The 20,880-nt window shown below is 35.6% G+C and overlaps 1 protein-coding gene across 1 annotated transcript in view; it reads left to right on the top strand.

Annotated features, from left to right (window-relative positions):
- TRPM3 (transient receptor potential cation channel subfamily M member 3) overlaps positions 1 to 20,880 on the top strand; it is a 265,606-nt gene that overhangs the window by 117,105 nt on the left and 127,621 nt on the right. The window contains exons 2-3 of the mRNA XM_058827630.1: positions 15,624 to 15,703; positions 16,353 to 16,557. Coding sequence (XP_058683613.1) covers positions 15,624 to 15,703; positions 16,353 to 16,557 — 285 coding nt within the window. The remainder of the gene's footprint in view (positions 1 to 15,623; positions 15,704 to 16,352; positions 16,558 to 20,880) is intronic.

A 20,880-nucleotide genomic window follows, 5' to 3' on the forward strand; every position in this document is an offset into this window, starting at 1 on the left:
ATGCTCCTCCCTCAGACCTCTTTCCTTCACTGCCTGATTTGATCAGACAGTGCCCACTCAAACCCACCCAGAACCCACTGTTGATTTGGGGTTGCTGGTCTGATGTGCCTCTCCTAATGCAGAGATCTGGGCCCTTGCAGCTGCAGCCTTCCCAAATTGTCAATGAGTTCTTCTGTTTTCTCTGTGCATAATTATGAACTGACAAGTGAACTTTAAATCCTCAGCGATTAAGGGTTTGTATTATTTTATTTTTCTTTTGGAAAGGTTTAAAATTGTTGCAGAAACATAAAAGAGAAAAAGAGAGTAACACTCCTGGTTGTGATGCAGTACAGTCCCTTGGATTGCTAAAAAGTCAGGCTTCCCTTCATACCATAGCCAGTCTGGCTTGACCTGTCTCTTCTTCACTTGTGCAGACTTTTCAAGCAGATGATTTGAGCCTCATTCATTCTGTGAATCTGTAAATTCCATACGCTGGATAAGATGCACTCATTTTTAGTCATTGTATCTCCTGTTGCAGTCCCTCTTCTGGAGATGAAGTAGCAGACAGATTAAGCTGTTAATTACACTTTAATTCACTAGTGTTGCCTGGCAAGGCCCGGAGGAGTGACATTAGAAAGCACTAAATGCAATAAATGAAGTCTGATATATAAAGTATTTCTAGTATTGACATAAAAGCAGAGAAGTTCAGAGCCAAATTCGTCTCTACATTTCAGTGAGGTCATACAGCTGATTGCCATGGCTTTGCCTCTTAGAAGTAGTAGTAAAGTTTGGCCAAATGCAATTCTCACCTGATGTTTTTCAAAAGATTAAACTAAAATCTGGGTCCTCCTTAATTTCCCTCTGAAATCCACTTAAGTCATCTCTACTAGAGTATTTCTTTCTTTTCTCAGATCTGTCTAAAATAGTGTAAAATATCAACAATTTCTACCTTTTTTTCCAGGGTTACTTGGTGTGAAGGGTCTCATTTATGAAGTTGGAAACTGTTCTTAGAGTATGAACTTCTAAACTTGAAAACTGATCTTGCTGTAACAATTATACTTATTTGGAGGTATTTTGAACATGGTGAAGATCACAGAGGTTAGCAACAGCAATAGTAGCTAGTTAAGCATATTTATTATTTTCTTTCTTTGAAGCTGGTACTGAGCATGTTTCACTCTTAGCAGCTCCTGGGAGTGCTGCGGCCAGGGTGGTGCTGCAGGCTGCACCTGTGGGACACAGCAGCCTCTTACCTGCCTGCACACCTGGCCAGAGCTCTGTGCTAGGCAGAAACCAGAGCTATCCCGGTACAGCCCTGAGCTGAGCCTTTCCTCACTGCTCCTTGGAGCTCAGCAGGAATTCTTCTGATTGGCAAAAATAGGAGCTGCTTTGCTATCTCAGTGAAGTAGATTTATTTTTTCCAGGTGTCTTTGATACAGCTGCTTTTGGTGAGTTTATTTATTTAGTCCTCATTTCTAAATCATACTAAGAATTAGGGTTTTTTCCTTTATGCAAGAATTTCCAGTGTACAGACAGTGCAGTAAAATTAATATGACCTACTACATTTAATTAAGTTTTTAGTTATCATTCCTTGAGATGTCAGCAGGTAGATGTCTTCAACAAGCAGAAAACTTCATTTAGAATCTAAAATTGTCTAAATAATTTTAATAAATTGGTCTTGAGTGAGTCACTAATATTCTTTAATGAGTTACTAACATTCCATAAGTTTTTGTAATCTCTCTTAATATTGCTGCTCAACTGAAAAAAATATTGTCACATAAAAAAGATATTCACAGGGAAACCTAGGGAAACAATCAAACTTAAAATAAAAATAATAAATGTTCCATAGCATTTTTTTTCTGATTTTTTTTTTTTCCTCTTTGGATCAGAAAGAGGAAGCAGTGACAGGTTTCAGTCATACATTTAATAAGGAGTTCTTGATGGTGGTCTTAATTTATTCTTTTAAAAAGTTAAACCAATCTAAGCGAGCATTTTTAGGATCAACTTAGTTTGTAAATTTCTGAACCAGAGGTACCTCTCTAAATTAGAAAACTGACAGCTTAAAGTACATAAGGTGAAAGCCGTATAATAATGTCACTCTTATTAGCCCAATGGAAAAGGTATTTATTTCACTCAATGTTATTTTCTTGTGTGAGAGAGCACAAATTAAAGCAACTAATCTGCTCTACTGAACATTTAGCAGAACTTGGAGGCTTAAATTAACATTTGTTTAATAAAGGTACTAATCTCTATTAAATGAAATCCTTCAAGGGTTCACTTTGAAACAATGCATAAGTAGTAATCAGAAAGTCCTGATACAGGGGCCTGCTGAGGCAGATAGCTGGAATGTGCTGTGTAATCAAATTCTAGATTTAAACAAAAAAAACAAAAAAAAAAGAAAAAAAGAAAAAAGAAGAAATTTTTCAAGCTTTTTTAAAGTAAAAAGTGTTCGGGTTGTTTTCTACCTGGTCACTTGATTTTTACTATTCAGCATAGTGAAAAAAAAAAAAGTATTACATTAAAGTCTTCATTTCAAAGTCAAGTCAAAACAACAAAGGAATTGAAAACTGCTCATATGCCCTCCTTGGAATGACCCGCATCATAAAACTTTGCAAATTATAGGACCTGCTTCTTACCTGTTTTTTCTCCTTATCTGTACTATGAAAATTCATTAAAATCAGAAACTCTAGTTAACCACAAATTACATGTTTCATTCCTTCCAGAATCCTCTAGAGCATTGCAAGCTGCATCTGGCATGGAGCACTGAAGAGCAGCAGGGATTTGCATCCTCAGTCACATATATTTGGGTGTACAGTATTGAATAACCTTGTAGAGTTCAGGTTTATTACTATAAGCACTGCATTGTCTTCTAACAGACGATATTTGATTGGTATTAATTTAAATAAAGGCCCATACCATCTTGTTTTCCAATGTGTTTCCATCTCAAGGAATAAGGTTCTTCGGACATGCATGAGTTCTGATTTCTGTCACTGCAAATCTCAGAGTCACAGAAAAGAAAAATAAAAAACAAAGCAAAACAAAACACACCCACAAACAAACAAACAAACAAAACCAAAAAACCCAAAACACTTCAGTGAAACAACTCCCAAAAAAACCCAAATGAATTGCCTATTATAAGATTTCATATCAGCTGCTTTGTGTCTGGGAATTTAAAATCCAGCTCTGTTATCAGTGTATGAGCATAATGGCAATTTTGGCAGTTTTGTCTAACCCTTCATCAACCCCTGCCAACTTTCATGGTGTGACAGGGTGGAAGTTGTAATGCCCATTCTAGTGGTGTTAGCATTTTACACTACATGATCTAAGCCACCTCAGATCATCTAAGCTCTCTTTCTCTTGCATCCCTTTCCAATTAGGAAGAGTGAGCTGTGGCTACCTAGACTGACCAGCTGACTCTCAAGCCATACCAATGCCCATTTTCTTGGCCCCATAGCTTGCAGTGAGGTCAACAATGGTTTAATGAAGTCATTTGGCTTTTCTGAGGGAGACAGAAGATGGACTGACTAGTGTGTAGAAAATATTTCCAATACCTCATATTAAGTTGTCCCACAAAATGTGTCTATTCACATGAAAATATTTTTCATGAGTTTAGAGGAAAAAAGCAGAAGATAAGATCTACCAAACAGTGGAGATGGTTTCTTCTTCCTGTCTTCATGTTCAAATGCCTTCACAGTGGCTTTCCAAGTTGTTTCCTGTGATGGTACAAAAGTAATCTTAATTCACTTCAGGTGGTATCATCAATCAATAGCCTTTACCATGACTATTCATTTCAAAATTTTATGGAGAAAGAGAAAATGGACCTCAGTCCCACAGAATGGGGATATTGGATGATTAACATTTACAACATTTTTGTCTTTGACTCAGAATCCTTTTCCAAGGCTTCAACAAGAGTGTTCATGCTTGCTGTTTACTTCTAAATGAAGTTACCTCTTACTACTTCCTTCTTACTACTGCTATTTATTCTTCCAAAATAATATCTATGTTGGTGCACTGGGGATCTTCCACCCCAACTGTGTTTTGTGCTTATGCATATATAGATAACAGTTGCAGGAGTTTTTGCATGTAAGGAATATTACATGCCAAAGAAGAATGTTTTTTTGTTGTTGATATCATTTCTGGCAGCTGGTCAACAAAACTAGGAGAAATAATTTCCTGTGGTGGCTGAAAGCACAAGGAACTATGGTAGCAATGTGACAGCATGGGGCTTGTTCTCCTCATTGTTAGGCTTCAGTCCTTCAAATATTCCAAAGACATGAAGCTGTGGGTTGCTCAAAAGCAAGATTTTGCAAGGTTTGAGGTTTAATGAGGCCCACCCAGGTTCACTATAAAATTCTAATCCTAATATTATTTCAAGGATTAAACATGAAACTGTAGGACTATCTGAAGAGTCTTGTTAAATCAAAGCCAGAACAAGCAGAAGGAAAGCCTCTCAGTAAACCTTTCAAACATCAAACAGACTTCATTCTAAAAATTAAAACAGAATGGAAAATCCACTGAAATATTTGCTATTATCTATTATGTCAGTCCTAATTATGTATTGATAAACAGCATGGTTAATATGATTAAATTTTTATGTAGATCACCTTCAAAATAATTTCTTACTATTGAAATTAAATATTATTTCTTAGTATTAAAATCCTGCCTGAGAGTTTATATAATGTTTTCTCCTTATGGAATTCTGCAGATTTAACTAAGTTTCAAAATTACTGAAACAGAAATACTAGCTAATTCTTTTTGCAACATTCCTTTTAAGGCAAGATCTGTTCAGTTCAAACAAGAAATATGAAAAATGCCTATGTAATTTATATTTCCCATTACTTTCTTCTTTTCTTAATCTGTGATTTAATAAGAATTTATGTCTCAAGGGTAATCTTTTCCTTTTAATTTTACCCTGGAGAAAAGTCATGAAACTTATATAAATTCTTATTTGGTGATTGCCACTTCATTATTAAAGAATAATATGTGTTTACTTTTGTTTAAGCTACATGGTGAGACCTAAACATTGGAAGAAAACAGGAATACTGGATTTATGTGTACAGAAAGAAAAAAAAATTGATAAGACTAATGCATCTTAGAAAAGTAGGTGTGCTTTTACAGTCATACCTGAGTCATAGAACATTTGGAATAACTTGCATTGAATGTAACTTATAAGATTTTACTTCCTTTGCCAATTAAAGTAGTGCATGTGAACTACCTGATGAACAACATGTGAAATAGCACAGTCCGCAAGGAAAACCACAAATAATTATTTTGTGGGTGGAACTATATGGCAAAATATACCTTGCATCTTGTGCTTATGTAAAATTTGGTTCAAAATGTGAATAGATTTATGCACTTTTTAATTCTATCTCTCGGAAATTTTCCTGGTTTCAGAATGTTATAGGGCTCTTGGATCAGGTAGTCTGTCTGCTTTCATCTGAGTGGGAGAAGGGTTGACAGCAGTACTTACAGAGGTCTTTGTTTTTCATTTGAAGTGGAGTCAGACTGCTGAAAAAGAGAAGGAAAAAGCAAAGTTGCGTTGCCAAGAGGAGCAAAGGAGCAATGATCAGCACTAGAGCATCTGGATAAAAAACATTGTAGTGTTGTAGACAAAGGCCTGCAAGTTCTCTTGTGTAGTTATGATTCTAACTGAGAAATACTAGAAAGATAAGGGAAACTCCTTGACATAAAATAAAAAAAGTCATTCTTCATGTCTTGACCCTGACAGATATGTGCATGACATAGAATTCTTATGGGCTGAATATGATCAAAAAAACATAGATATGCCATTAGTTTTTACAAGAGTCATTTTTACGTGGACACAGCAATGTAGGTGACAAAACAATATCTAATCTTAACCTTGTTTTGAAAAACTATTGACTTACATAATGCTATAAACATTTGGTCAGAGATACAGATTTTTTTCTAGTTCTGCAATGGTCTAAGTGTTTCAGATTTGCTGAATAATGATATTTTAAATATGTTGCTTGCATCATCACACAATGATGCAACTTCCCTCACAGTATCGTTGTGTTTAAAGCATAAGCAAAATGCATTGAAGCAGTTTCTCACACTGTTCATAACAGCTGAACCAGGCTTTATCTGACAGTGTTTCAAATTGATCATTCACTCTCATTGCTTCAGAAATGCTCGTATTCTCTTGGCATTTTCACAGCATAGTTCACAGCTGTGTAAATTTGCTGTAGACAATACAATGAAACTGTCTTTTTATGAGAAAAATATGTATCTTTTTATATGTTATTACTATATTCCTGATTAAATCAGGAATTTATTCATTAGGGGATAGTTTTGTTGTGTTCTTTTTTTTTTGTTTGTTTGTTTGTTTGTTTATTCCTGAACTAAAGTATTGCATTGGGTGGACCATTGAAACTTGGATGACATTTTTCAGGAAAATCAAATATTAACACTCTCTGGGACTTAACAGGGGAAAAAATGCTAACTATACAGCTAAGCCTAGATTATAATAATTCTGAAATACTATAATGCCAAAATCACTAGGAAATAAAATACTGTAATGCCAAACTTCATGGGAGTTTTTCTAAAAGAAATGTAACGTACTGCAGGGAACAAGTTTCATTTCTCAAAAACAAGGTTTAAGAGAGATTTGCTGTGTATTTGCTAATGCAACTGGTAACAAGATATTTTTAATGAATCATTTCTTTTTTTTTGTTTCTGCCTTACCTCTGACCAAAATCAAAGGTCACTAAGCGTTGCATGGCAGCAGTTCTATCAAGCAGCTCTGGACATTCTCTGCTATTTTCCTTCACATTGTGAGAGACGAGGCAAAGAAGGAAGGTTTGAAGTGGAAGGAGAGGAATAGCTATTCAAGCAGTTGTGTGGAAGGATCCACACCTTCCAGAATGAGGTTTTTGGGGAAAGAGCTGCTGTATTCCTGGCTGCAGGAGCATTGCAGAGGCTGGAGGGCTGTTCCCTCTTCTCCTGTTCAGTGATGCTTCTGTCTTCTTCCTGAGGTGCATCTGCTCTTTTTGTTCTGACCATATGCGAGTAGGTACAGAAAACAAAATTGAAAATAAAGCGTTTACTTCTCGTTATGTATCATATTTCTGAATGCTTTTCCATTTACACTTTGTGCTAATGTCAGAGTAATAGCTGTGATTTGGATGTAAACTCTCAAACCTAAAAACTTGTCTCTACTTCTTCCATTTCACCTGTTTGGTGAAAGACAGCTGTTTGAGTAAAAGTCGTATTTTGATAATGTACCATAAATGTTTTCCTTAGAACTGACAACAGTATTAAGACTTGCTAAGATTTTACTTTTCTTTCAAGTGATAAATCACTGGCATATTTTGTTAAACTTTTCCCTGTAATATTTAAGAGTCAGCTAAAGTCATTTATTTTCAGTTCAAATATCACTGAAATCAAAGGTCACAAAGGATAATAAAAAATTACATCTGAAGCAAATTTTGAAGCTGTTCTTTATAATGCAATTTCAATGGCAAATGAGGGAGAAATATTATGACTTAATTCAGAAAATGTCCACCATCTTTTGAAAAGAACATATATAAAGGAGCTACCATTAAAAGTGCTTTTGTCAATGCCATCAAAATCTAAGTGGCTATGAAAATCTAAGTGATACGTGGGGCTCGGCACATGCCTAAAACGTCTCTCTTATTTGATGTTCCCTAGGGCAGAATTTAGTAAAATCTGATGTTTGAAGCAGTGGGGAAAAAAAAAAAATAAGAAACCCAGGTTAAAGGACAGAAAATTACATAGATGCATCTCTGCAGGATTTGTGCAATTTAGTACTCATGTTTTGCCTTATAAAAAGGGCAGAATGATCCAGGAGTCTTCCAGAACAGTCTGCACACCCTGATGAATATGACACGAAGCTAGTTACAGGAATATCTTAGAGATGTGGTTGAAGTTTTACCACAGTCTGAGGACATCTGGCATGATGTGCCTTGGGAGGCTGGAGGTGGTGGAACCATGGCCTTGAGGTCATAAAGCCTTATGACAAAGGATGCCTGAGGGACTGCATTGTTCAAGGGGCTCAAGAGGGACTTTGGAGTAGCTACAGGCATGTTAGATAAGATGGAATGTGAACAGGGACATAAAATTGGTCCAGTTGAATGTTAGGCTTGGGGAACATCTGGAATCCTCATTCATTCAGGTCCTTTCATGCAGCTATGTACAATTTAATTTTAATTCCTTCATCAGCTCAGCACCCACGCATTGACTAACAAAACCACCTCTAATGAAAGAGAAGACAATGTTATAGTTGTCATACATTTATGGGGTAGAGTAACTAATTTAGAAATCCAATAGCTCAGGCAAGAATTAGATGCAGTGCATAACTACTGCATTTTAACCTCACAGTTTTTATTAGACATTATGACACCTTGATAATGCAGAAGGTATTTTCTTTCCCTAGTTTGAAGAGTTAGGAATAATATTATACTCTTTTAGAATCCAGAAACAAACTTAGTAGTTTATAAGATAAATAATCTACCAAGTCTGAGTGGCAGAACAATATTTCCTGTGTTTTTTGGTTTACTAGACATGTGTTTGCAGCTACAGACTTGTATGATATAATTCTTATTATTATTTTTAATCTGCATTTGACATAAATAAGAACTTCTTATTATTACTGCTCTGTAATAAAGATTTGATTAAAACAGCTTGATGTTTATAGCAGTTCTTCACCATTAATATTGTAAATTCTTTACTACACTTAAGGGAAGTATTGGGGTTTAGCTAGATACTTCTGTGAAAGTATACCACAGTGCTTAGTTGCGATGGTCAAGAAAATAAAATCAATCTTTTATGGGAGTTATTAGGCAAGAAATGGGTACCAAACTACTGGATGCCCACTTGCCAGAATACCTGTAGACAGGCCACCATTAGTGCACAGTTCTGATTAATCCCAGAAGGAGGAGAATCCTCTGATTCTTCCCAGAAGGAAGAATCAATTTTTAAAATGTTTGGAGAGGGGCAGTACCGATGATAAAAGGTACTAGATTATTTCTGTGAGAGGAGATACTTGATAAATAGTTAATCTGTGGAAAAAAATAATTTGGAGGGTATCTTGAAAACCATGACTGTTATGAAGAGGACGGATGGGAACTGTGTGTTCACTGCCTCTCTCAGCAATGTATGAGGAGTCACATTCAAAGCAAACAGAAGGAAGTGTTTCCCTCTGCAGCAAGGAGAAAGATGTAAAGATGCTGGAAGCTTGCAAGAAATCAACAAAGCAAGTTGGTAGGAGAAACCCCATGAAGGGTTACAGAGCATGTAGAAATCACAGCTCTACAGGAAGTCCATGAGGAGAAAATAATTGTTAGCTGAGAAACTCTTAAGGGAGAGGATTATACATATTTGATGTGTTTTCCCTTTTTTACAGCTGTTGTTTTTTTTAATAGCCCCTCATTTATGATACTGCTAGAGATCAAACAGAGGTCTAGATAAACCCATCATCTGATCTAGTAAGCTTTCTTGCTAGAAAGGGTTTATTTACTAATTTAAATAACTTTAGACTCACAGCAATTTTGCTGAAATCATAAATATGTATCTGAAGAAACCTCATGAATGAAGTTGATAAGCTTCATTCTTCCATTCATATGCTAAAACTCATAAGAAGAAAACACTTTTTGAAATTGTTCTTTACAATATATCCTTCATTTTTATGACATTTTCTTTAAAATTTTCCCTTTACACTTCTACAGATCTTAAGGAGGCCTGTAGGAACATGGATGTCTACACCAATTTTGGATCTAATCATTCCCCCTAGTTCTTTTTAAAATACCTGTTAAGCTTTCAGTTAATTTGTCAATGGCATGGATTATAATGGCATATGCTCGTACCAGATAATGTCTATATAAAGCATAAATGCACATTTCCACAGTAGCATTAGCAGAGACATAGCATTTTCTTTTGTGTCCTTGCAGTAAGAAAAATGTCAGATATAATTACTAAAATCATTAACCATTGAATGGAAAGCTCCTAATTATTTTTAAATTACTCTATTTCTTCTAAGTAGAGTATAAAAAGTACATCTGGTAAACAGTGCTAGGATATCATTTCTGTAACACACTGTAACAATAAATTACTGTATTCTATGCCCTCATTCTATACTGAATACAACTTGATTTTCAAGACAATTCAGCATTGTTTTTGTAACAGCTCTGATGATAAAGTGCTTGAGAAGCCTGTTGGAAAAAGAACAAAACATACTTGAGTACAGCTCTAGTGGGCAGAAGTCAGATTGCCAGCCTCTAAGATGCTACTAGGAAGAAATTTCTGTTAGAAAATGAAATCTTTTGGGACAGCCTAATGATTCCTGACTTAATTTCCAGACAGGCAAATTCCTAATGCTTCAAGAGTGACATAAAAGTGCTTATAGTGCTTGTAATTGCATAGTGTTGAAATGAGGCTTAGAAATTTGTCCCAGGCATACCTTCCAATAAGGTTAAACTGAAACATTGCCTTCCTTTGTACTAATATAGCTTTAGAAGTTTACAGATACAGAGTTATTCAGAGGCAGTGGAATTTGTAAATGTTCCCATTTGGTTAAGGAATCTAAATGACATCAGTTTACAATAGCACTGACACTGGTCCATCACCATATGCTCCTCTAAACCTTCACTGTAATTTCTTTCAGTAGTACTCCATTGCCTGTTCAGCTGTTCTGTCCCCCTGCAAAGTGGAGAAAGGCTTTAAACACCTCTCCTTCCCCAGTGAAACCTGTCTTTAAATATTCATCCTCACCTCCCATGGGCAACCATAAATGAATTCATGCTAACTGCTGTTCTAATACTTTGTTCCATAAACAGTGAGCTGAGTGGAGGATTTAAAGAATATGTATATTTTTGTCACAAAATGGGCAGCATCCACCTCTGAAAGCACTATTTTGCAGTTGTACCATATTGAAAAAACAGCTGTCTCTGTATACTGGCTCTTTATTTCTCCTCAGAAAATAGAAATATTTATATGACGCTAGTGGTTTCATTGCCACAGAGTACTAAGTTAATGCACCTTTAAATGAGCAAAGACAGTTGTAATTACCTGTATCATGAGTTGTATATGCCAACTCCAAAGTCCCTACCTATAAAACATCCTAGTGCCCCTGGGTGATATACGGGAATTAATATAACCATTGTTTCCTTTGTTGATTTCTTAAGACAAGAGATGTGGCTTTTGCCCCATGTTACTGTGTACGTTGAAACCTGAATCCAGGATCAATCTCCATAATTTTGTCAGGTTCAAATACCAAAGTTCCACTTCAAAGTCAGTTAAGATTTTTAACCAGTTATCTCAGTCATGAGATCTTTCCTTTCTTCGCCTTTTTCTCCACCCTCTCAACCAAACCAAATTCCCTAGTGTTAAAAAGCAAGCTGTCTTTACCTGCTGACTCCTCATCATATTCTTTACCTCACTGAATTGTTTACTAGCTGCTTTCCTGGCTGCAACCTTTGTTGTTCTCCACAGACCATATTTGGTCTGATCCTGTGTTTAAGAGATCTGACAAGATAAGCAAGACAATCTCTGTTTCAGAAACCTCACAGGTTTGCTGGGAAAGAATGTGTGTGTGTGTGTATGTGTGTGTGTGTGTACACACACAGAGAGTATGTGCATGTACATTCTTAGTATATACATTAATATTTATAAAATACATTTCTGTATTCTACACAAAAACTTAGGGAACCAAGAGACAAAAACAATCTCCTGGATTAGTCAGCTTCTCCACATATGTGGTGGTGTAATAAGTTTAAAAGTTGATGCATATTCTCAGCCTTGCCCATTCTTGGCCCATCAGAGCTAACGCGCATGCAGAGCAGTTCAGTGCTTATGTATTCATCAGTACCAAGGCTGGACAGAATATTTTTCACACATTAGATGCACCCTTAATGATAAGGAAAGGAAGGGATGTAGGTGTATGTGGGAGTAGAGAGGAGCTAATGGAAACATGGTGGTGGGGGTTAAGAGTCAAAATACTATGTGTTGAAAACTCTTGAAGTAAGTAACTAAATCTATGTTATTGCTAGGTACTAAAGTAAATATTAAGGTGTTGTTCATATGAAAAGCTTGTTCATCAAGAACAGCCTTCATATGAGCAACATGTTCATTTCAATAGAGCACAGTAAAGAAGTAGACCCCAAATATCTGTAAATATTCAAGTTTTGGTTAAAGTTACTGGCTAATAAAGTTAATTACGATGAAAACAATGCAGCTGCTTGTCTCTGAAAGACAAAGGTTTGTGTTTATGAAAAGTTATATGCACTGCAGTACAAAGTGGTGGGAAAAAGTGACAAAACCACAATTTCTTTGGAAAAAATGCCATTGTTGATTATTTGCAATATATTTCAACTGTGTATAGATTTTTCACAGTTGCCCAATAAACACACTGCTTTCAGTCTTTGGAGCTTAACAGTTTCTCCTGTGTTCTCAAGCTCTTTCCAGCTTAGTACAGTGTTTCTTTTGATGGATTGGTTTTCCTGAGTTAAACTTAAGAACTCAGAGCCTCTTATCACACTTTGACCAGCTTGCTTTCTCAGGGGCAAAGAACAGAGGAGACAAAAAGCCCATCAAGGCTTGTGCCAGTTAAATCCAAGCCCTCAAGGGATTTGTTTTTCTTTTGGCATCAGATTAGATGTTCAAACCAAGTGGTGTTGTGGGGCCATGGGTGAGTGCCCACTGAACCCTTAACAAGGCTAATCCCCCAGCAGCACATTCCAAGCAGCTAATGGGTGCAAGGGCTCTGCTGGCTCTCGCATGGCTGCGCCTTGTGCGGGCACAAACCTGTTGTTAGCAATGAGCGGCCGTGGCGGCGAAACGTGGCCAGCAGGATTTGCTCCGGGACAGCCTGAAACACCAAGTTTGATACAAGTTTGTCCCTAAACCAGGACTTCAGGTAAAGAAAAGAGAGAAAGAAAATGTTCTTGGTGGGATTTTGCAGTGAGGTTAATAAAGAGAGGTACTTAGCCAGAGAGTTAAGCTGTGAATAAACTAAATTCAAATATGGCGTGTACTTTATGAATTCACTGTGGACTTCAAATTGTCTCATTAACCACTACTGAAAGAGTATTTATGAAACAAAAGAAAGAGAAGATAAGCTTCTTCTTGCTCTACTCGTCTTGAAAATACTTTACCATAGTCTTCTAAACTTTTTATTACTTTATTAATTTGCATTATAAGTAAGTTTCATGCAAACAGTTTAGTTATGGATATAATTATTCATTGATTCATTGATTTCCTGAAGTTATTCTGTTACGAAGACTCTACAGCAAGTAGCATTATTTATTATATCTCTAAACTTTACAGTTCATTGCAAATTATATGTGTTGCAGAAAGATAACTGGCATGGGGCAGTGCAACCAGATGCTTTCTTTTAAATTTGGAAGGACAAGGATTTATGACATTAGTAAATCACATATTTTGTCATCACAACTCTGCCGGGTAGGATACTATATTGTTTGAGATCTAAAAGCTGGAAAGCATCTTTTTCTGATATGAATAATGGAGATTTTAAGCTTGACTATTATTTTTGCAATATTATCTGTAAAGAAATGTGATGAAAATTCAAATGAAAATTATTAATTTTGTTATTCTTTTTTTTTCATATAGATGTGTTTCTTTTCCACTTGCAAAGACAATATGAGGAAGAGTAGGAAAACAAATTTTAAATATCAGTTTCTTGGGTTTTGAAAGCTTGCTTTTATACCTAAAGAAAATATTTCCATGAAGTACATGTTATGGCACATTTTTGTACTAGAACTTGACATAAATTTAGCTAGTGCCCACCTTTAAAAAAGACACATTAGTTCCATGTAGCTAGGAAATGCACTACAGTTAATTGTTTGCAGAAAAGTATGAAAATAATAATATATTTAATAAAGGATATTTAGAAGTTAAATAAAATCTCCAGGTAATCTCTCTTAGGTGATGTAAAACTTTTTTAGCTTTCAGAATTTCTATTTAACTATACTTCGTTCAAACAAAACAAATCTTGCCCAACCTTCTATAGCACATTAACCTTCTGTTTGCTATTGTGAGAAAGACCATTCAAATACAGTTTTATTAAATGGTTTTAATAGACTTTTTTTTTCTGACAATAAAAGTGATTCTAGATATCTGCTATTCCTACAAAATATGAAGTCTAGCAGATTTTTCAAATAAAAATGCAAGGAGACCAAAAATAAAATATTGCTAAAGAGCACAAATAACCACCAGAGCCAGCAAGGAATTATTTTCTCTGTAAAAAGCAAAATAATAAATTCTATATACTGGGACAGGTACGTAGTAGATGTAGCTAGAAATTCTTGTTGTTTTATATTTTGTGCTGGTGGCATTCACCGACTGCAAGAAATTTCTTTAGTTCTAAGTGTTTTTCACGTGTTTCAGAAGCAGAGGGTTGTGGTTTTAAACGTGGAAAATGGGAGGTAGATTGAATTGACAAAAAGCTAACATTAGATAGTGATGTAACATTAGTTAGTAAAAGTAACACATAGGTATTACTTATATATCCTTGCATATGAAAAAGTAACATCAGTTAGTGAAGTTTTGTTACATAGGCAATTTCAAAAGTTCTCCTTTCATAGAGGTAAAATGCTTGTATTTCCTTTAAATTGTTTGACTTCTCATATAATTTTTCATAGTTCATAGTTTATGGTTCTGTTTATGCTGTGAAGCTAAGTGGGTAGTTTTATTGTTTAAATATATTAAGTTAACCTGTTTCAAATGAATTTTCAAAGGAAAACTTCAACTCTTCTTATTAAATGAAATAATAAAATTCTATATGTGAGAATGTTTTAGAGAGCTTGCCAGAACTCTCATTATATGGAGTGAGGATTTCCTAGATAATTAAAAATATTTCAGAACTCTGAAATTCTCTCCTTTCTTGTTTTGTGTTTGTTCTTCTCTTTTCCCTTTTCCTTTCCTACCCATCTCTCTATTTAAAAAGACTTCTTGTGTATCTGACAATTAAGACTATGCTGCAGGAAATTTCCTGCTTTTCTGTGGATATGTGGTGGAAGAACTTGAGTGTAATGGACAACCATAGCTCCAGTGAACTATTTTAGAGGCTAACCGCCAATCATCTGACTCAATGTGTTAAAATATTTTGTGTCTTGTTTCAGAAACAGATGTTCTTTTACTTTTTTTTTTTAATTAAGATTTCCACATAGAAACTGTAGTTTCTGCCTTCGTGATTAATAGCACTCTTAGTGCTTGTGTAAAAATGTTTTGGGTAATTTGGTTGGTTTGTCTGTAGTTTGTTCTTTTTTTAATTAGAGCTGGCTTAGTTGTATCACTGGCATGAAAACAGAGGTATTTTAATGAATTGCTGTAGTGTTTCTTCTGCTGTGCAGGAAGGTTTACAGTTTGAGTTAATTCTTCTTCAGAGATTTCTTCCTCTGTTGTGAGAATAAAGGTAACAGCATCAAAGCCATCTGGCTAGTGAATAAGAAAAGAATATTAAAAGCTTGTGTTGGGTGCTTAGCTGTGGAAGGGAACCATGCTTCTAAGGGAATGTTTGCCCTCTGCAAAATGTGCACTGCTTATCTGAAGGGTCAGTAAAATTTTATCTTCTCTTTGAAAATTTTCTACAGTTGCACTGTAAGTTGTATATAATAAGCAAACAGAGCTCAAGGCATTTCCTTTCTCTTTTTTAGGCACAGAAATCATGGATAGAAAGAGCATTTTACAAGAGAGAATGTGTTCACATCATACCCAGCACCAAAGACCCCCATAGGTACTTGCATGTTACTTGTATGAATTGTGAAAGTTGGTTAAAAAATGTCTCTCTCTCTCTCTCTATATATATATGCATACAATGGATATAAATATTTTGTAAACTTATTTGTTCAGAAGGTGGTTTAATTACATCTGGAGTGATGGATTCCTAAGGGAACTATTTGTTTACATTTCAAAACTTATTTTGTAAGAAAAAAGATAAATCAAGGTTGGGTCAAACATCTGTGTTTAATTTCCTTATCTTCTTAGCTCACTATTCAATGCACTGTGTAGTTACCTAAATTGGACACACAACACTGTCAAAAGCAAATAGAAGCATTAAACTAGTAATTTAAAATCTGTGGTAATCCATACAAAAGCTGATTGCCTGTCCTGATGTTACTTGAAGAAAAGAGAAGATGTTCTTTAATTTCATTTCATATCTATTTAGAACAAAGCATGATTTTTTTTTGAAATACAGGAGAGTCCAAAGTAAACAAGACGCAGGAAAAAATGGGTAATATATGTACTGTGTTCCTTCCATACAGAAAGCCGTCAGGAAAGGAATCAGCAGAGTTGAAAAGGGGTTGGGTTCCTTTTGTAGTTTGTTTCCTTGTTCAGTTTATACACACACGTGACTTGTGTTTTCTGTTTGTCTAATGTCATAGGTGTTGCTGTGGGCGTCTAACAGGCCAACACATTGGACAGCCTCCGAGCGCCTCTGTTACTCAGAATGAGAAAAATGAAGCCAGGCTTACTCGCAATGACATCCAGTCGGAGAAGTGGTCCATCAGCAAGCACACCCAGCTCAGCCCGACGGACGCTTTTGGAACCATTGAGTTCCAAGGAGGAGGCCACTCCAATAAAGCCATGGTAACCATGTTTTTCTCTTAGATAAATAATGCTGCTAGCTAAAAGTAAGCGTTCACAAAGGATGAACAACGTTCTTTCTTAACTTCATGCTAAAGTATTGTTGAGTGTACGACTGGAATGTATGTTTTTATGTATCATGTGCCAAGGAGCGGGTGACCAAAATTAACTGTAAAAGCTGGAGAGCAGTGTAAGAGGAGCTACCTTTATGAAGGCTGAAAACACATTAATGTACTGCTGTCTTCATTTTATTCCAATTGCTACTCATCCCTCTTTTTCTGAATGATTTTTGAATTCAGGTATGATTTCCCATTGCTGGCTGTGTCTGCAAAGATGACAAATTTTAAACATACTGAATTCCCTTTAATATTCCTCCAGACATGTATCAGAAGACAGACCAGTTAGATTTATGGTTAATATTTCAGTGAAATAAGAGGCCCCAGGAAGTCTCTAATCTAGGAACTAGGAAACCCCTTGAGCAAGAAGTTACTCCTTCCCTGTGGAGCGATACCAAAATGCACTGATCTGAAGGCTTTGCTCCACTAACTTGGAGAAATCTTTCCAGCATACACACTAACCCATGCATGTGTTCCTCCTATGTAATATTACATGAAAGGGACAATCTCTCTGACTCTATCTAAACTGCAGAACCCGGATCTTTGGGAATGACAGGGGAGTATGTGCCTAGCACTTCATGGCCAATGCACTGCTTTGGCAGTGGGGCCAGAAGCTGAACTCCTGGGCACTCTGCAAAATAACCTGCCCAGCAATCCAGTACTGTTTTCTGTGCATTAGTTCTTCCCAACAGGTGTCTCAGGTCTGCCATAAAGAGCAGAGATCAGAGACAGTGAAAATATCAGGTACTATGCTAGCAAGGGTAAAATATTCTCCTCAGACATGTACAGAGGGGCTGGAGTTGGAGTGACTGCTCAAGTGGATGATTCTGTTTGTGCAGATGGGTGGCTTCTTTTCATAGAAATTAGAAAGCACTGCTGCACCAAGACGCAGAAAAATAGGTAATTTCTCTGAGAGTATCACAGACATCATATGTTGAATTGATAACCAATCACCTAAAAATTTGCAAGGCCAGAGGTCCAAAGATACAGTAATGAATGTTATTAACCATATATGGATTCTTTTCATTGAATCAGTTTTATGAGAAGGGATAATCACCAGAGCTTTTTCAGCTTGGAGATTATTATAAAGCAATGAACAGCCCTGCCCAGACAAAAATCATCTTGGAGAGCCCAGAAATGATGAAGGTTTTAGGGAAGCTGTAGGCACCAGTTCTTGTAGAGGATTTCTCATCTTTGCTGGGATTCTGATGTCCTGGCACAGTGCTGAAGGAGACAGGACATGCTCTAAGATTCATGCTGTGTGCTCAAACTACAATTGAAGTGAAACTGTGGAGATAAAACTGGAAGTCAGCATAAAGAAAAGAAAATCACAGTCACACCCTGTGCTCACTCTGTCACAGAGTGCAGACAGGAATGAAACCGTGAACAATTTAGAGAAAAGGAAAAAAAAGAAAGAGAATGGGAAAAGGGAATTAAACTCTCAGAAAACTAAATAACAAGTTAAAACTTAGGGATAAGTTATGACATTGCTGGAAACTCTCCATATTTATTTTGTCAGACTAGAATCAAGGAGTTGCACATGCTATCTATCTATAATCATTAAACCCCACCCAAAATATGGGAATAAAACAAATTCTGCATTCATTAAAAAAATCTATAAAGTCGACAGAAATTTGATTATTCCACTAGTGGGAAAAGTGCTTCAAATTAAACAATTCAGGAAATATCTCTTGAAAGGGTTTTGTGCTTGCTTACCACCAGTGAGAAGAATACCTTACATAAAACCAAAATACAAACAAGGAGGCTTGCATAGCCACTTAAATGGAAGCAGATTAAAGAACTTTGTTATAATGTGTTTTGTGACAGAAAGCAGCATGAAGATTTCCTTGTTTTCATATTTCCAGACCAAAACATTATTTTAGGGTAGACTATAGTGAAAAAGTTGCCTAACTTGCAATAGTTGTTGCTGTTTTATTAATAGAAAATTTAAATTAGAAAATTAAACTCCTGCCTTTGCATTTCTGGGTACTAGGATTTTCCTGTAATAAACAAAACTTAACAAATCTAAAACTTGCTGTGGAAGCCAGGAATTTCGCAATCAAAGGAACCCACCAACTTTTTCAGCAAAGGAGGGAAAAAAGAGACATTGTATTTATAAAATAAAGCTTGGGGGAAAAAAAAAGGAGCAAGTACATAGTTGCTCTTGGAAATATTCTTGTTCAACTGTGCATTCTCAAACTCAAATGCAGAGAAGCTGATCAGTGTGGATAAAGGAAGAAAGATAAAGTGGGAAAATCATGATAAATTTGTTCCTTTCTAAAAATGTGTTAGTGATTTTCTAGGTGCTGGCTAACAAATAACACTGTAGCATGCAAGCTGTTTTTTGCTGGCACTCATGGTTTATATTGTGCCTATTGGCTAATAAAATAACCTTACAAAGTAACAAGATTTGGCAAGCTGACAAATTAAGGAAAACCTCAGGGGAAAAAATTGGCATAAAATTTTCCACCTATTCCTTCTTTTATTTCCTGAAATGAATGCCTACACATGAAAATTACTAAGCAAGGGAAACACATTTTCCTGGTCTGTGCTAAAAGCAAAATTTTTATTTTTTTCTGAATTGGAGTACAATGAATTAGGTGGGGGTTTTTAATAGGAACCATAACCTTAGATTTAAAACTGGCAAACCAGGAGTCAATTAATGGAACAGATTAGTGCATGTAAAACTGACAGATAATTATTTTCTCCATATGAAGTAACAGAACTAGATTTTAATACAAAATATATAGTAAGTATAATTATACTTTTCATGATGCAGTATTATATCAGTTGCCACCAGACAGTGAAAAACAGACCTTTAGCTGTGGAAATTACAATTATTCTGAAATTATAACAGAACACATGGATTTGGAAAAAACAGCAAAGATGTAGGTTTACATATTATCAATAGAACTGACTGGAGCATTAATTTCATTTCCACAGCCACATGGAGCAAAAATTCCCAAACAGCATGACTTTTGCTAATGCCATGGAGTTGTTAAAGTGTCCTCAGTGCAGCTGCACTATCCTCCTTAAATCAGTAATGTGAGCAGCTCAACAATTTGTGCAGGAAATCATATAGAGGCACATAGCAGAGATTAGGTAACACTGGTTAATGAGATCAGTTACTAGAAAGACCTTTCCTCCAATTTCATGCAATCACAGATGATCCTGCAATGAGACTGTGGCATTTAGATCTCTGTCAATCTTATATTTTCTTTACAAGTGACTCATCCCATTAATATGTAAGAAACGCAATTAACAATTTTGCTTGTCTGCATTTATTTTGTTTTTATAGCAGATTTTCAAATTTAACTGTAAAAAGATGAGAGGTATGTGGATATATATAAATTTTATTAATAGATTTTGCAAATAAAATTGATAAAAATTCAAGAAAACTAATAAATTATGATCTGCTTCATTAGTTGGCTCTTTGCATTTTAAGGTGCAATGCTTATCTAACTTTATACTGGCATTTTATTAAGTCAGAAAGCAATTATCACACTAATGTGAGTGATTCCATTCCAATTAAGAGCAATATTCTGAAAAATTTGAAAATATATTCTGTTCATCAGTGTACCAATTAAGACAATCTTGCTGTAATGCATTTTCCACTTCACTTGTGGGAAAACTGAACCCATTTTTTTAATACACTACCTGCCTTTACACACACACAGCCTTAATGTTCTCTCATCAATTGGTGGGTCTGGATTTTCTATAAACTTCTTTGAAGGATTGCTCTTTGCAGAATGAAAATTTCTTTCATCATGGGTTTTCAGGGTTAAATGGAAGATGACTGTTTGAAAAGCCTTTGGTGACTTAACAGATTCCTCCTCACTGAATGTATTTCAATGATACATTTCATATGCAGAGCAAAATCTTAAAATAAGTTTTCAGCTCCAAAAGAAAGGAAGTTTGCTTTGGTTTTATCTGCTTAACTTTTCTTATGGTTCACAGAAACATGAAGGAACATCAGTAGAATTCCAATGAACATTAACAATTACTTAGATGTAGTTGCTAATATTCAGATTCTTAAAACTTTATTAAGGGTATTTGGAAGTCAGTCACAGCAAAAGGTATTTTTCTTGGTTTGAAATGCATTGAGTTTTATAAAAACTGCATGAAAAGTATGCCAAAAGTCATCAGGGTTTTTGAGAGGAAAAAAAAAGATAATCCTGTAATTTACATAAACCATGAAAAGGCAGGAAAC

This window comes from Poecile atricapillus, chromosome Z (assembly GCF_030490865.1).
Source record: "Poecile atricapillus isolate bPoeAtr1 chromosome Z, bPoeAtr1.hap1, whole genome shotgun sequence".
NCBI classification, from domain to species: Eukaryota; Metazoa; Chordata; class Aves; order Passeriformes; family Paridae; genus Poecile; species Poecile atricapillus.